We start from the raw sequence: 15,931 nt of genomic DNA on the forward strand, positions 1-15,931 counted from the left end.
AATACTACTCCTATATACAGGGATATAACTACTATAATACTGCTCCTATATACAGGGATATAACTACTATAATACCGCTCCTATATACAGGAATATAACTACTATAATACTGCTCCTATATACAGGGATATACTCCTATAATACTGCTCCTATATACAGGGATATAACTACTATAATACTGCTCCCTATATACAGGAATATAACTACTATAATACTACTCCTATATACAGGGATATAACTACTATAATACTGCTCCTATATACAGGGATATAACTACTATAATACCGCTCCTATATACAGGAATATAACTACTATAACACTGCCCCTACATACAGGAATATAACTACTATAACACTGCTCCTATATACAGGAATATAACTACTATAACACTGCCCCTACATACAGGAATATAACTACTATAATACTGCTCCTATATACAGGAATATAACTACTATAATACTGCTCCTATATACAGGAATATAACTACTATAATACTGCTCCTATATACAAGAATATAACTACTATAATACTGCTCCTATATACAAGAATATAACTACTATAATACTGCTCCTATATACAGGGATATAACTACTATAATACTGCCCCCTATATACAGGGATATAACTACTATAATACAGCTCCTATATACAAGAATATAACTACTATAATACTGCCCCCTATATACAAGAATATAACTACTATAATACTGCCCTTATATACAGGAATATACTACTATAATACTGCTTCTATATACAGGAATATAACTACTATAATACTGCTCCTATATACAGGAATATAACTACTATAGTTGCAATGCTGGGTATATCAGCTGGCTCTGTTCCTGGGGATCAGCAGGTTGTGTTCTCTGGAATCAGCCACTATCTGTCTCTCTTTTTGCTCTTGGCTCAGAGCTCCCAGCCCTTTCCTTGGACTCCCAGTCCTGTAATATGGCGGCAGCCATGTTGGATTAACCCCTCTGTGCTGTAATATGGCGGCAGCCATGTTGGATTAACCCCTCTGTGCTGTAATATGGCGGCAGCCATGTTGGATTAACCCCTCTGTCATGTAATGTGGGGGCAGCCATGTTCCTGGCCGTGCTGACCGTCCGTTCTCTGTGTGCTCTCCCCAGGTTAAGCGCTGTCAGCTGCGGGGAGTTTGATGTTTTGGAGACTGATGAGAAGGAGAACAGGAACAAGGAGGAATCCCGCTTCGAGAGAACCCTGAGTTTTATCAGGAAGATTTCAGGAGGGAAAAGTAAGGTAGGAAAATCCACATCCCCGGCAGCTGTATACGGTGGGGTGTACGGGGGACGCTGACTCTGGGGTACAGGAGAGTGACACACTGACACTCGGGGTACACTGGGGCTTGGGATCTATGGGGGAGCTCTGGAGCACTGACTAGATTATTCTGAGTATTTAAAGTCCCCCCATATAAAGGAGGCAGCAGGGTGGGGGTCCGGTGTACAGGGGGTCCCCCCCTCCCCTCTGTCAGCAGGATTGAGGAGAGTTGCATCAGCCGCAGCATAGAGATCTGCCATTTCCTGCCAGGGCAGGAGTGAGGCCGGAGCCAGACTGTGACTCACTGTACACGAGGGACAGAGCAATAGTCTGCAGAGGGGTCAGGGGTGTAATAATCTGCAAGATGTATCAGGAGGTAGAGAGGACAGAGCGATGTTCTGCAGGTCAGGGGTGTAATACTCTGCAGGATATATCACTATGTATCAGGAGGTAGAGAGGACAGAGCGATGTTCTGCAGGTCAGGGGTGTAATACAGGATATATCACTATGTATCAGGAGAAGGAGAGGACAGAGCGATGTTCTGCAGGTCAGGGGTGTAATACTCTGCAGGATATATCACTATGTATCAGGAGGTAGAGAGGACAGCGATGTTCTGCAGGTCAGGGGTGTAATACTCTGCAGGATATATCACTATGTATCAGGAGGTAGAGAGGACAGAGCGATGTTCTGCAGGTCAGGGGTGTAATACAGGATATATCCCTATACACAGGATTAGGGATGGTCCGAACAGAGTTTGGTTCGGGTTCGTACAAACCCGAACTCTGGGCGATGATTCCCGCTGTCTGCCGGCTCCGTGGAGAGGGTGGATACAGCCATAGCCATAGGCTGTATCCCAGTTTTCCAGGCGGTCCTCCCGCTGTATCCACCCGCTGCACGGAGCGGCCAGACAGCGGGAATCTGATGCCGAGAGTTTGGGTTCATACGAACCCGAACCTCGGCAGTTTCGGACCATCCCTACACAGGATGATACTACTCCCCTCATCCTCCTGGCTGGATGCGGCTGATATCACATTGGTGGGGATGTATCTGTATATTCATGGATGTATCGGCCCTCCCTGGCCCCCCCGGACCCCCATCTTGTATCTCGGCAGCACAGTCACAGGCTGGAGGAAGCAGATCGGGGGACACAGGACGTGAGGCGCTTCCTCCTCCACCGGGATGACAGATCCTCTCCCCTCCCCCGCTGTCACTGATCACTGATAGCCTCACATCCTCCACTGCCTCCACACAGAGTATCTAACCCAGCTGGGTATCTAAGCCTATCATATATGACACTGCTGAGGCGGGTATCTAAGCCTATCCTGGGGTGCACATTATGGGGGTCCTGGTGTCAGCTAAGGCTTGTACAGCCCTCCCCCCCAATGTTTTTATATTGACAGGACACCGACGCATTTCACAGCCTCTCTACTTGGCAGCTCTTACTCTCTGCTCTGTATAAATGATAGTTGTATACAGGGATGAATCTGTGATGCGCCATTACTTGTTTTGGGTCACCGACGCGTTTCAGGGCTTTACAGATATAGAATGTGGACACACTCCTCAGCGCGTTATCTGTCATGTGTATCCGACGCGTTTCATGACTGTGCACCTGTGTATTCAGTGCTGTCACCTCCACCAGTCCCACTACAGGCTCCGCAGCCGACGTGTTTCACGACTATGCACCTATGTATTCAGTGCTGTCACCTCCACCAATACAACTACAGGCTCCGCAGCCAACATGTTTCACGACTGTGCACCTATGTATTCAGTGCTGTCACCTCCACCAATACAACTACAGGCTCCGCAGCCAACGCGTTTCACAACTGTGCACCTATGTATTCAGTGCTGTCACCTCCACCAATACAACTACAGGCTCCGCAGCCGACGTGTTTCACAACTGTGCACCTATGTATTCAGTGCTGTCACCTCCACCAGTCCCACTACAGGCTCCGCAGCCGACGTGTTTCGCAGTTCTTTGTGTAATTATGGGATTATGAAGCTGTGAAGTGCATGGTTGATGTATAAATAACCTGTCATGGCTGCTCTGTCCTGTAACCTCTCTTCCTCTTCTTCTCTTTGCTGTTTCCTGTATTTTTAGCTTCCAGGTATTATCGGTTCCCAGCATTATATTTACCCCTGATGGATCTGCCTCTCCCAGTGTATCCCCCCCCCCCCCCCAATGGATCTGCCTCTCCCAGTGTATCCCCCCCCCCCCCCCCAATGGATCTGCCTCTCCCAGTGTATCCCCCCTGCCGTCTACCTGTTCCCACATAGTTGGTTGCTATGGAAGTCTCAGGATAATGTGTGTTTTTCCATTGCCAGACAACGGGGAGAGGTGGGCAGGGGGGTGATGTGGATGGAGTGAGGGGTAATGGGGGAGGTGGGCAGGGGGGTGATGTGGATGGAGTGAGGGGTAATGGGGGAGGTGGGCAGGGGGGTGAGGTGGATGGAGTGAGGGGTAATGGGGGAGGTGGGCAGGGGGGTGAGGTGGATGGAGTGAGGGGTAATGGGGGAGGTGGGCAGGGGGGTGAGGTGGATGGAGTCAGTGAGGGGTAATGGGGGAGGTGGGCAGGGGGTGACGTGGATGGAGTGAGGGGTAATGGGGGAGGTGGGCAGGGGGGTGAGGTGGATGGAGTGAGGGGTAATGGGGTAGGTGGGCAGGGGGGAGAAGGTGGATGGAGTGAGGGGTAATGGGGGAGGTGGGCAGGGGGGTGAGGTGGATGGAGTGAGGGGTAATGGGGGAGGTGGGCAGGGGGGTGAGGTGGATGGAGTGAGTGAGGGGTAATGGGGGAGGTGGGCAGGGGGGTGAGGGGGGTGGAGTGAGTGAGGGGTAATGGGGGAGGTGGGAAGGGGGGTGTGGTGGATGGAGTGAGGGGTAATAGGGGAGGTGGGCAGGGGGTGACGTGGATGGAGTGAGGGGTAATGGGGGAGGTGGACAGGGGGGTGAGGTGGATGGAGTGAGGGGTAATGGGGGAGGTGGGCAGGGGGGTGAGGTGGATGGAGTGAGGGGTAATGGGGGAGGTGGGCAGGGGGGTGAGGTGGATGGAGTGAGGGGTAATGGGGGAGGTGGGCAGGGGGGTGAGGTGGATGGAGTGAGGGGTAATAGGGGAGGTGGGCAGGGGGGTGACATGGATGGAGTGAGGGGTAATGGGGGAGGTGGGCAGGGGGGTGACGTGGATGGAGTGAGGGGTAATGGGGGAGGTGGACAGGGGGTGATGTGGATGGAGTGAGGGGTAATGGGGGAGGTGGGCAGGGGGTGATGTGAATGGAGTGAGGGGTAATGGGGGAGGTGGGCAGGGGGGTGAGGTGGATGGAGTGAGTGAGGGGTAATGGGGGAGGTGGGCAGGGGGGTTATGTGGATGGAGTGAGGAAGGGGTAATGGGGGAGGTGGGAAGGGGGGTGTGGTGGATGGAGTGAGGGGTAATAGGGGAGGTGGGCAGGGGGGTGACATGGATGGAGTGAGGGGTAATGGGGGAGGTGGGCAGGGGGTGACGTGAATGGAGTGAGGGGTAATGGGGGAGGTGGGCAGGGGGTGACGTGGATGGAGTGAGGGAGGGGTAATGGGGGAGGTGGGCAGGGGGTGAGGGGGATGGAGTGAGGAAGGGGTAATGGGGGAGGTGGGCAGGGGGTGACGTGGATGGAGTGAGGGGTAATGGGGGAGGTGGGCAGAGGGTGAGGTGGATGGAGTGAGGGGTAATGGGGGAGGTGGGCAGAGGGTGAGGTGGATGGAGTGAGTGAGGGGTAATGGGGGAGGTGGGCAGGGGGTGAGGTGGATGGAGTGAGTGAGGGGTAATGGGGGAGGTGGGCGGGGGGTGAGGTGGATGGAGTGAGTGAGGGGTAATGGGGGAGGTGGGCAGGGGGTGAGGTGGATGGAGTGAGTGAGGGGTAATGGGGGAGGTGGGCAGGGGGTGAGGTGGATGGAGTGAGTGAGGGGTAATGGGGGAGGTGGGCAGGGGGTGAGGTGGATGGAGTGAGGGGTAATGGGGGAGGTGGGCAGAGGGTGAGGTGGATGGAGTGAGGGGTAATGGGGGAGGTGGGCAGAGGGTGAGGTGGATGGAGTGAGTGAGGGGTAATGGGGGAGGTGGGCAGGGGGTGAGGTGGATGGAGTGAGTGAGGGGTAATGGGGGAGGTGGGCAGGGGGTGAGGTGGATGGAGTGAGTGAGGGGTAATGGGGGAGGTGGGCAGGGGGTGAGGTGGATGGAGTGAGTGAGGGGTAATGGGGGAGGTGGGCAGGGGGTGAGGTGGATGGAGTGAGTGAGGGGTAATGGGGGAGGTGGGCAGGGGGTGAGGTGGATGGAGTGAGGGAGGGGTAATGGGGGTTGGGTGATAGCTGGGCAGGAGGGTCATAGACGGGACAGCTCCTGGGTATGGGGGGAATCTGTGAGATCTGTTATAGAGCGGGGGTAGGTGTGGTGGGGAGGGGTACATGAAGAAGGGGTACAGGGGCGGGCGGTATGATTGTGGTGCGGTGAGAGGGAGGAGGAAGGAACCTGATGAGGGGAGATACTGGTATATACTGCAGGGGAGATACTGGTATATACTGGTGGGAAGATACCGGTATATACTGAGGGAAGATACTGGTATATACTGGGGGGAGATATTGGTATATACTGGAGGGGAGATATTGGTATATACTGGAGGGGAGATATTGGTATATACTGGAGGGGAGATATTGGTATATACTGGAGGGGAGATACTGGTATATACTGGAGGGGAGATACTGGTATATACTGGAGGGGAGATACTGGTATATACTGGAGGGGAGATACTGGTATATACTGGAGGGGAGATACTGGTATATACTGGAGGGGAGATACTGGTATATACTGGAGGGGAGATACTGGTATATACTGGGGGGTAGATACTGGTATATACTGGAGGGGAGATACTGGTATATACTGGAGGGGAGATATTGGTATATACTGGAGGGGAGATATTGGTATATACTGGAGGGGAGATATTGGTATATACTGGAGGGGAAGATACTGGTAATACTGGAGGGGAGATACTGGTATATACTGGGGGGAAGATACTGGTAATACTGGGGGTAGATACTAGTATATACTGGAGGGGAGATACTGGTATATGCTGGAGGGGAGATACTGGTATATACTGGGGGGGGAGATACTGGTATATACTGGGGGGGAGATACTGGTATATGCTGGAGGGGAGATACTGGTATATACTGGAGGGGAAATACTAGTATATACTGGAGGGGAGATACTGGTATATACTGGGGGGGAGATACTGGTATATACTGGGGGGGGAGATACTGGTATATACTGGGGAGAAGATATTGGGATATACTGTTAGGGAGGTATATATTGTATGATTGTTATAGGACCTTTAGATTGTAAGCTCTTGTGACGAGAGCTGTGTGTGTGCTGCGCTCACTCCTGGCACTGCAGAACTGTGTGTGTGCTGCCCTTGGCTCTGCTATACAGGCTGTGTGTGTGCTGCGCTCGCTCCTGGCTCTGCTATACAGGCTGTGTGTGTGCTGCGCTCACTCCTGGCACTGCAGAGCTGTGTGTGTGCTGCCCTTGGCTCTGCTATACAGGCTGTGTGTGTGTGCTGCGCTCGCTCCTGGCTCTGCTATACAGGCTGTGTGTGTGCTGCGCTCGCTCCTGGCTCTGCTATACAGGCTGTGTGTGTGCTGCGCTCACTCCTGGCACTGCAGAACTGTGTGTGTGCTGCCCTTGGCTCTGCTATACAGGCTGTGTGTGTGCTGTGCTCGCTCCTGGCTCTGCTATACAGGCTGTGTGTGTGCTGCGCTCGCTCCTGGCTCTGCTATACAGGCTGTGTGTGTGCTGCGCTCGCTCCTGGCACTGCAGAGCTGTGTGTGTGCTGCGCTCGGCTCTGCTATACCGGCTGTGGGTGGAGGCGGCTTCCTCACACTCTATAATTAGCTGCACTTCTGTGATTTCATACTGTGAGAGCTGCCAGAATAGAGGGGCTGCGGTGTGTGAGCGCCCCCCTCTGTGTCTGCCCAGATCTGGGAACAACCCCCACCCAGGGCTGAACCCAGTGACCCAGACACCAGGCGGAGGAGAGCCGACCTGACCTCCCGGAGCCCCCACCAATCATCATCTGATGGGAGCATGTGCCTCCCCTGTCCGCTGGAGGCCAGCCTCTGGTGGTTGCCATCCTTTTGTCTTCTGTTCTCTGGTGGAGGCCGGCCTCTCTTGTCTTCTGTTTTTATGGTGGAGGCTGGCCTCTCTTGTCTTCTGTTCTCTGGTGGAGGCCGGCCTCTTTTGTCTTGTTTTCTGTGGTGGAGGCTGGCCTCTCTTGTCTTCTGTTCTCTGGTGAGGGCTGGCCTCTCTTATATGCTGTTCTCTGGTGAGGGCTGGCCTCTCTTATCTGCTGTGTTTTGGTGGAGGCTGGCCTCATGTCTCCTGTTTTGATGGAGGCCTCTCTGTCGTCTTTCTTGTGCCTTGATGGAGGCCTACTTAATGTCTTTGTGTTCTGATAAAGGCCAGCCTTTTTTGTCCTGTTGTCTTCTGTTCTCTAATGGAGGCTGGCCTTTCATCTCCTGTGTTCTAATGGAGGCCATTCTTTCATCTCTTGGTCTTTGATGGGGGCCAGTCTTTCATCTCCTGTTCTGTGATGGAGGCTGGCCTCTCCATATTCTCAGGTGGAGGCTGGCCTCTCCTCCCTGTACTGTAACAGAGGCTAGCCCATTATCCCCTATTCTCTGATGGAGGCTGGTCTCTCTTGTCTTTTCTTCTATGAGGCAGGCAGTCCTCTCCCTGTTCTGTAAGGGAGGCTGGCCTCATCTATGTTTTGACAGAGGCCATCCTTTCCCGGCCCCTGGCTGTTCTGTAACGGAGGCCATCCTCTGGTCATCTGTTCTGTAATGGAGGCTGGCCCCTGGCTGTTCTGTAGTGGAGGCCATCCTCTGGTCATCTGTTCTGTAATGGAGGCCGGCCCCTGGCTGTTCTGTAGTGGAGGCCATCCTCTGGTCATCTGTTCTGTAATGGAGGCTGGCCCCTGGCTGTTCTGTAGTGGAGGCCATCCTCTGGTCATCTGTTCTGTAATGGAGGCCGGCCCCTGGCTGTTCTGTAACGGAGGCCATCCTCTGGTCATCTGTTCTGTAATGGAGGCCGGCCCCTGGCTGTTCTGTAACGGAGGCCGGCCTCTATTGTCTCTCCTCCGCTGTCTTGGTCGGGTGCCCCCTTTACACTCTGGCTGACCCGTGTTATCTTCTCTCCAGGGTTGGGGCCGCTGCCAGCTACACAAACACAAGTGGTGATAAGAACATGGCCGCCATATGATACGGGGACCCAGTTCCCACAGCGGCTCCCGTATCACATATGAAGCCTCCTCATGGGGTCACTGATATCCCAGTGAGGGGTGCAGGGGGTGGCCATCTTCCCTGTACACCGGTGTCTATATGTAAACAGGCCCGTGTTGTTACAGAGCTGCGGTCCTCGGTGTCGTCACAATGTGTCATCACTGGATTTTACCATCGGAGTAAACGCGGAGGCCGCCGTGTCCCTGGCCGCGCCTCATGCGCCATCATCATACAGTGTACTCCCTGCAGCCGCTGTCGTATCCAACACATATAAACCATTAAAGGGGCCCTCTACCTACCCTATGGTAAATATAGCGGAGAAGAACTGGACTTACACCTTCTAGAATCTCAGTCAGACCGGTTGCTAAGGACTAAGTGCCTGGTTGTCAGGCAGTGAATCCATAGCAACCAGCCTGTCAGATGTCATGTAGGTAAAGTTTCCATTCCCTGACAGCGAGCAGAGATGGGAGGAGCGGCGGGGTTATGGCCTCCTCTGACCTCGCTGCCTCTTCTGGTTAGTCGCGCCTCGTCTCCCGGCTGCTGACGCTGAGGTTATTTCTATGGCGGGAGCGGTGGTGTTTATATAAGACCCTGGCCCGGTGAACATGTCACTGCCAATCGCGTCCGGCCCGTCACCCCGCAGGGTCAGCACCACACAACACCGCTCAGATTATAACCTGCAGTAATATGAGGCTGTATCACACATAATGAGCTTAGATACTACAGACTGTATCACACATAATAGGTTTAGATGCAGCAGAAGTATCACATGTGATGAGTTTAGATACAGCAACACAGTATTACACATGTTAGGCTTAGATACAGCAGCACAGTATCACACATGTTAGGCTTAGATACAGCAGCACAGTATCACACATATTAGGCTTAGATACAGCAGCACAGTACTACACATGTTAGGCTTAGATACAGCAGCACAGTATCACACATGTTAGGCTTAGATACAGCAGAAAGTATATGGCATAAGATACATGGAGAAGCAGACTGTATCACACATGATAACATTAGATACGCAGCTCAGCAGCACAGTACATATGATGGTCACATCATGTGGATTGGCAGTCAGTATCAAACCTGCCAAGATTAGATACAGATGACCAGATCACACTGGGTAAGATTAGTTACAGCAATCAAAATCATACACGATAGGCTTAGATACAGCAGCTCAACAGACAGTATCGCACATGACAAGCTTGGGTACATCAGCTCCGCAGACAGTATCTCACATGGTAGGATTAGATACAGCAGTTAAATATATGTTAGATATCCGCGACCACAATTTTACGGCATGTGTGAATGCAGCCTTAGGGTTAGCTATTTAGATTATAGATATCTGACTCAGCAGACAGTATCACACATGATAGGCTTAGATACCCAGCTCAGCAGTTTGTATGACACACAACAGGCTTAGATATATGGCTCAGTAGTCGGTAACACACATGACAGGCTTAGATATATGGCTCAGCAGTCAATATGACACATGACAGGCTTAGATACGTGGCTCAGCAGACGGTATCACACATGACAGGCTTAGATACGTGGCTCAGCAGACGGTATCACACATGACAGGCTTAGATATGTGGCTCGGCAGCCGGTAACACACGACAGGCTAAGATATGTGTCTCGGCTGCCGGTAACACATGACAGCCTAAGATACGTGTCTCGGCAGCCGGTAACACACGACAGGCTCCGCAGCCAGTATCGCACACTGGTGATGTCATGCGTTGGCCGGTCCGGTTGGATCTGGTGGCAGCAGGTGACGGGCCGCTGAGCGGTGACCTCCAGGAATTACACAGAGGAGACAGGTGAGGGAGGGGCGGACACTGCTCACTATACACCAGAGAACTACAGATGCCAGCATGACCTGTCAGTGCCTCAGAGATCTGCCACAGCTGTGGGGTCACTGACATGTGGGGTTGTATGAGGCACAGCACCTGTAGGGGGCAGCAGTGTACAGCCACACTGGTGTCACAGGGACAGAGGACAGGACGGTACCAGAGAGGTTACCCGGAATATTGTATGTGTGACATCAGGAATATTGTATGTGTGACATCAGGAATATTGTATGTGTGACATCAGGAATATTGTATGTGTGACATCAGGAATATTGTATGTGTGACATCAGGAGTATTGTATGTGTGACATCAGGAACATTATATGTGTGACATCAGGAGTATTGTATATGTGACATCAGGAACATTATATGTGTGACATCAGGAGTATTGTATATATGACATCAGGAGTATTGTATGTGTGACATCAGGAATATTGTATGTGTGACATCAGGAATATTGTATGTGTGACATCAGGAGTATTGTATGTGTGACATCAGAAATAAAGTGACGCCCAAAGGCCCCCCCCCCCCCCCATATACATGTACACTCAGCCGACAGCTATCTCTCCTGACCCCCCATATACATGTACACTCAGCCGACAGCTATCTCTCCTGACCCCCCATATACATGTACACTCAGCCTACAGCTATCTCTCCTGCCCCCATATACATGTACACTCAGCCGACAGCTATCTCTCCTGACCCCCCCATATACATGTACACTCAGCCGACAGCTATCTCTCCTGCCCCCATATACATGTACACTCAGCCGACAGCTATCTCTCCTGACCCCCCATATACATGTACACTCAGCTGACAGCTATCTCTCCTGACCCCCCCCCCCCATATACATGTACACTCAGCTGACAGCTATCTCTCCTGACCCCCATATACATGTACACTCAGCCGACAGCTATCTCTCCTGACCCCCCATATACATGTACACTCAGCCGACAGCTATCTCTCCTGACCCCCATATACATGTACACTCAGCCGACAGCTATCTCTCCTGACCCCCCATATACATGTACACTCAGCTGACAGCTCTCTCCTGACCCCCATATACATGTACACTCAGCCGACAGCTATCTCTCCTGACCCGCATATACATGTACACTCAGCTGACAGCTATCTCTCCTGACCCCCCATATACATGTACACTCAGCCGACAGCTATCTCTCCTGACCCGCATATACATGTACACTCAGCTGACAGCTATCTCTCCTGACCCGCATATACATGTACACTCAGCTGACAGCTATCTCTCCTGACCCCCCATATACATGTACACTCAGCCGACAGCTATCTCTCCTGACCCCCCCCCCCATATACATGTACACTCAGCCGACAGCTATCTCTCCTGACCCCCCCCTATATACATGTACACTCAGCCGACAGCTATCTCTCCTGACCCCCATATACATGTACACTCAGCCGACAGCTATCTCTCCTGACCCCCCATATACATGTACACTCAGCCGACAGCTATCTCTCCTGCCCCCATATACATGTACACTCAGCCGACAGCTATCTCTCCTGACCCCCCATATACATGTACACTCAGCCGACAGCTATCTCTCCTGCCCCCATATACATGTACACTCAGCCGACAGCTATCTCTCCTGACCCCCCATATACATGTACACTCAGCTGACAGCTATCTCTCCTGACCCCCCATATACATGTACACTCAGCTGACAGCTATCTCTCCTGACCCCCATATACATGTACACTCAGCCGACAGCTATCTCTCCTGACCCCCCATATACATGTACACTCAGCCGACAGCTATCTCTCCTGACCCCCCATACACATGTACACTCAGCCGACAGCTATCTCTCCTGACCCCCCCCCATATACATGTACACTCAGCCGACAGCTATCTCTCCTGACCCCCCATATACATGTACACTCAGCCTACAGCTATCTCTCCTGACCCCCCCATATACATGTACACTCAGCCGACAGCTATCTCTCCTGACCCCCATATACATGATCACTCAGCTGACAGCTATCTCTCCTGCCCCCATATACATGAACACTCAGCCGAGTGTTGGGTTTATAAACAGTGTTATATTATATTGTGTGGTTTGTATACAGTGTTATACTATTATAGCGTTTGGTTTATAGACAGTGCTATATTATTCTAGCGCTGTGCTTTTTTACTTTGTAGTATATTATACCATTGGGTTTATATACAGTGTTATACTATTATATTGTTGGGTTTGTGTTCAGTCAGTGTTATACTATTATATTAGGTTTATACACAGTGTTATACTATTATATTGTGTGGTTTATACACAGTGTTATACTATTATATCGTTGGGTTTATACACAGTGTTATACTATTATATCGTTGGGTTTGTGTTCAGTGTTATACTATTATACCATTGGGTTTATATACAGTGTTATACTATTATACCATTGGGTTTATACACAGTGTTATACTATTATATCTTTGGGATAGTGTTCAGTGTTATTATATCGTTGGGTTTATATACAGTGTTATACTATTATACCATTGGGTTTATATATAGTGTTATACTATTATATTGTTGGGTTTATACACAGTGTTATACTATTATATTGTTGGGTTTATACACAGTGTTGTACCATTATATTGTTGGGATTGTGTTCAGTGTTATACTATTATATTGTTGGGTTTATACACAGTGTTATACTATTATACTATTGGGTTTGTATACAGTGTTTTACTATTTTAGCGCAGTGCTTTTTACGTTGCTCTATGTGTCGTATCCAGGGACGTTGCGGCCGGCCCGGAGGTGATAGTTCTGCAGAGACAAGCAGCGCCTTGTGTGCCGCCACCACTCACTTTGTCATCTCTAGAGGGTTAATGGAGGAATAATAGTCCACAACAGCTGCAGTTTGCGGCAGCGGCCTCCCCCCCTCCCCCCCTCGGCTGGGATGGGATGGACGGGTTTGGGAGCCGGGGGTGGAGGGTTTGGTTTTGAATCTCTGAGCAGCCTGTGACTTCCTGTGAGTCGATGCGCCCTGGCAGCAGTGTGTGAGCTCCATCTCTCTGGGCAGGAGGTAGCGAAACTCATAGAGGGGGGCACAGAGAGGAGCCGCCCCGATCCCACCGCCGCCTCAGGAGGATATGTCTCGGATAGAGCCCTTCTCCAAAGCTCGCACCGACCGCTCAAAGGAGATCGCCTTGAAGGTCAGTGCTCCATTGTCTCCGGGGTTGTCACTGCTGCGGGTAGGGATGCACTTGGCGTATGGGGAGGGGGATTCCGTCTCCTGCTCCATTGTTCACCCAGGGTCACAGTTACCATCTGTCACTGCCGGAGGGGTACAGACAAGGCACCATGCCCGGCGGAGGTTCAGACAAGGCACCATGCCCAGAGGGTACAACGCCCTCCCTATAGGGTCTATCAGGTGGGATGTGGCGGATTCGTTCACTCCGCGGGGTCTTCCGCCCATGCTTTACCTGCCCGCCTCTCATGCCATGTGGCAGCAACTCGGCGAAATCCCCCAAAGAGATGAGTGGTTTCCTGCACACCATGTGCGGGAAGAGTCCGTCATGTGGCGGAGGAGGCAGGCACCGGAGTCTGGGGACCTCCTTTGTTGTCAGCTCCCCCGGCGGGGGGTCTGATGGTGGTCGCGGGGTTAATCGCTGCATTCACAATTGACGGCTACAAGAAGCAGCATCTGAATCAGGGGAATCCGCTAACAAGTTACTCAGCAGCTCTGGGGTAGAAAGTATACGGTATATACTGTGCAGTGAGATCCGTAGGTGCTGGGGGTCCCAGCTGTTATATAACCAAGACCACCACTGGACAGCTGTGAGGATGGCGCTCCAGGGTGTCAGGATAGACAATGGCGCTCCAGGGTGTCAGGATAGACGATGGCGCTCCAGGGTGTCAGGATAGACGATGGCGCTCCAGGGTGTCAGGATAGACGATGGCGCTCCAGGGTGTCAGGATAGACGATGGCGCTCCAGGGTGTCAGGATAGACGATGGCGCTCCAGGGTGTCAGGATAGACGATGGCGCTCCAGGGTGTCAGGATAGACGATGGCGCTCCAGGGTGTCAGGATAGACGATGGCGCTCCAGGGTGTCAGGATAGATGGCGCTCCAGGGTGTCAGGATAGATGGCGCTCCAGGGTGTCAGGATAGACGATGGCGCTCCAGGGTGTCAGGATAGACGATGGCGCTCCAGGGTGTCAGGATAGACGATGGCGCTCCAGGGTGTCAGGATAGACGATGGCGCTCCAGGGTGTCAGGATAGACGATGGCGCTCCAGGGTGTCAGGATAGACGATGGCGCTCCAGGGTGTCAGGATAGACGATGGCGCTCCAGGGTGTCAGGATAGACGATGGCGCTCCAGGGTGTCAGGATAGACGATGGCGCTCCAGGGTGTCAGGATAGATGATGTGCTCTTGTATTGACAGGCTGGGTGATTTCTTGGGTTGTCAGATCAGGTGACACAACTGGGTAAAGATTGTCAGGCTAAATGATAAACCTCTGAGTTGTCAGGTTGAGTAGTGATCCCCTGGGCTATCGGGTTACATCCTGATTCCCTGGCTTGTCAGGTTAGATCCTGGTCCTCTTGGTTGTCAGGTTAGTTGCCCGTCTCCTGGGTGGTCAGGTTGGATCCTGGTCCTCTCGATTGTCAGGTTGGATCCTGGTCCCCTGGGTTTTTAGGTTGGATCCTGGTCCCCTGGATTGTCGGGTTAGATGCTGGTCCTCTGGGTTGTCAGGTTAGTTGCCCGTCTCCTGGGTTGTCAGGTTGGATCCTGGTCCCCTGGCTTGTCAGGTTTGCTGGTCGTCTCCTGAGTTGTCAGGCTGTCAGTAATATGACATCACTATTCTGCGGACAGTCATGTGTCAGATGTCAGGAAGCTGCGGTGAGATATCGGAGCATTGTCCCGGCCAGCGGTGAGGAAGCTGATGGAGCTGGTGCAGCTCCCCGACATCTGTGCGTCCCGATAACTGAGATACATGGAGCTCCTGTTATTACAGTCTGCAGTATTGTGTTCTGGGTTCCTACAGTCTGCAGTACTGCGTTCTAGATTATTACAGTCTGTTCTAGACTATTACAGATCCAGAGCAGAGCGACCTCCTATCCGTACTGATAGTCTTGATCTTCAGCACCCATGTACTGTTACAGGAGAAACCCCTTATGTTACTGTATCCGGGAGAGCGGTCAGGACAGGGTTAACCCCAGTGAACTTCCCCTTTTCAGCAGCAGAGTAGTGTAGGGGGAGGGGGTGGCGGTACTGTGTGCACTGTGTGTGTGTGTGTACTGTATGTGCACTGTGGGTGTACTGTGTGTATGTGTACTGTGTGTGTGTGTGTGCGCACTGTGTGTACTGTATGTGCACTGTGGGTGTACTGTGTGTATGTGTACCATGTGTGTACTGTGTGTGTGTGTGTGTGTGTGTACTGTATGTGCACTGTGGGTGTGTGCATACTGTGTGTATGTGTACTGTGTGTGTGTGTGTGTGTGTGTACTGTGTGTGCGCACTGTGGGTGTACTGTGTGCATG

General features: G+C 51.9%; 1 protein-coding gene across 4 annotated transcripts in view; it reads left to right on the top strand.

Moving 5' to 3' along the window:
- The window catches only part of ARHGEF2 (Rho/Rac guanine nucleotide exchange factor 2), a 124,716-nt gene that overhangs the window by 44,622 nt on the left and 64,163 nt on the right, over window positions 1-15,931 (top strand). For 3 of the 4 annotated variants that reach the window (XM_069949316.1, XM_069949315.1, XM_069949318.1), the window contains exon 7: window positions 1,130-1,259. In XM_069949316.1, coding sequence (XP_069805417.1) covers window positions 1,130-1,259 — 130 coding nt within the window. Of the gene's footprint in view, window positions 1-1,129; window positions 1,260-13,428; window positions 13,602-15,931 lie in introns of those variants that run through there. The other variant, XM_069949319.1, reaches the window with a different exon arrangement.

The sequence above is a fragment of the Dendropsophus ebraccatus genome, chromosome 13, assembly GCF_027789765.1.
Source record: "Dendropsophus ebraccatus isolate aDenEbr1 chromosome 13, aDenEbr1.pat, whole genome shotgun sequence".
Classification (NCBI taxonomy): domain Eukaryota; kingdom Metazoa; phylum Chordata; class Amphibia; order Anura; family Hylidae; genus Dendropsophus; species Dendropsophus ebraccatus.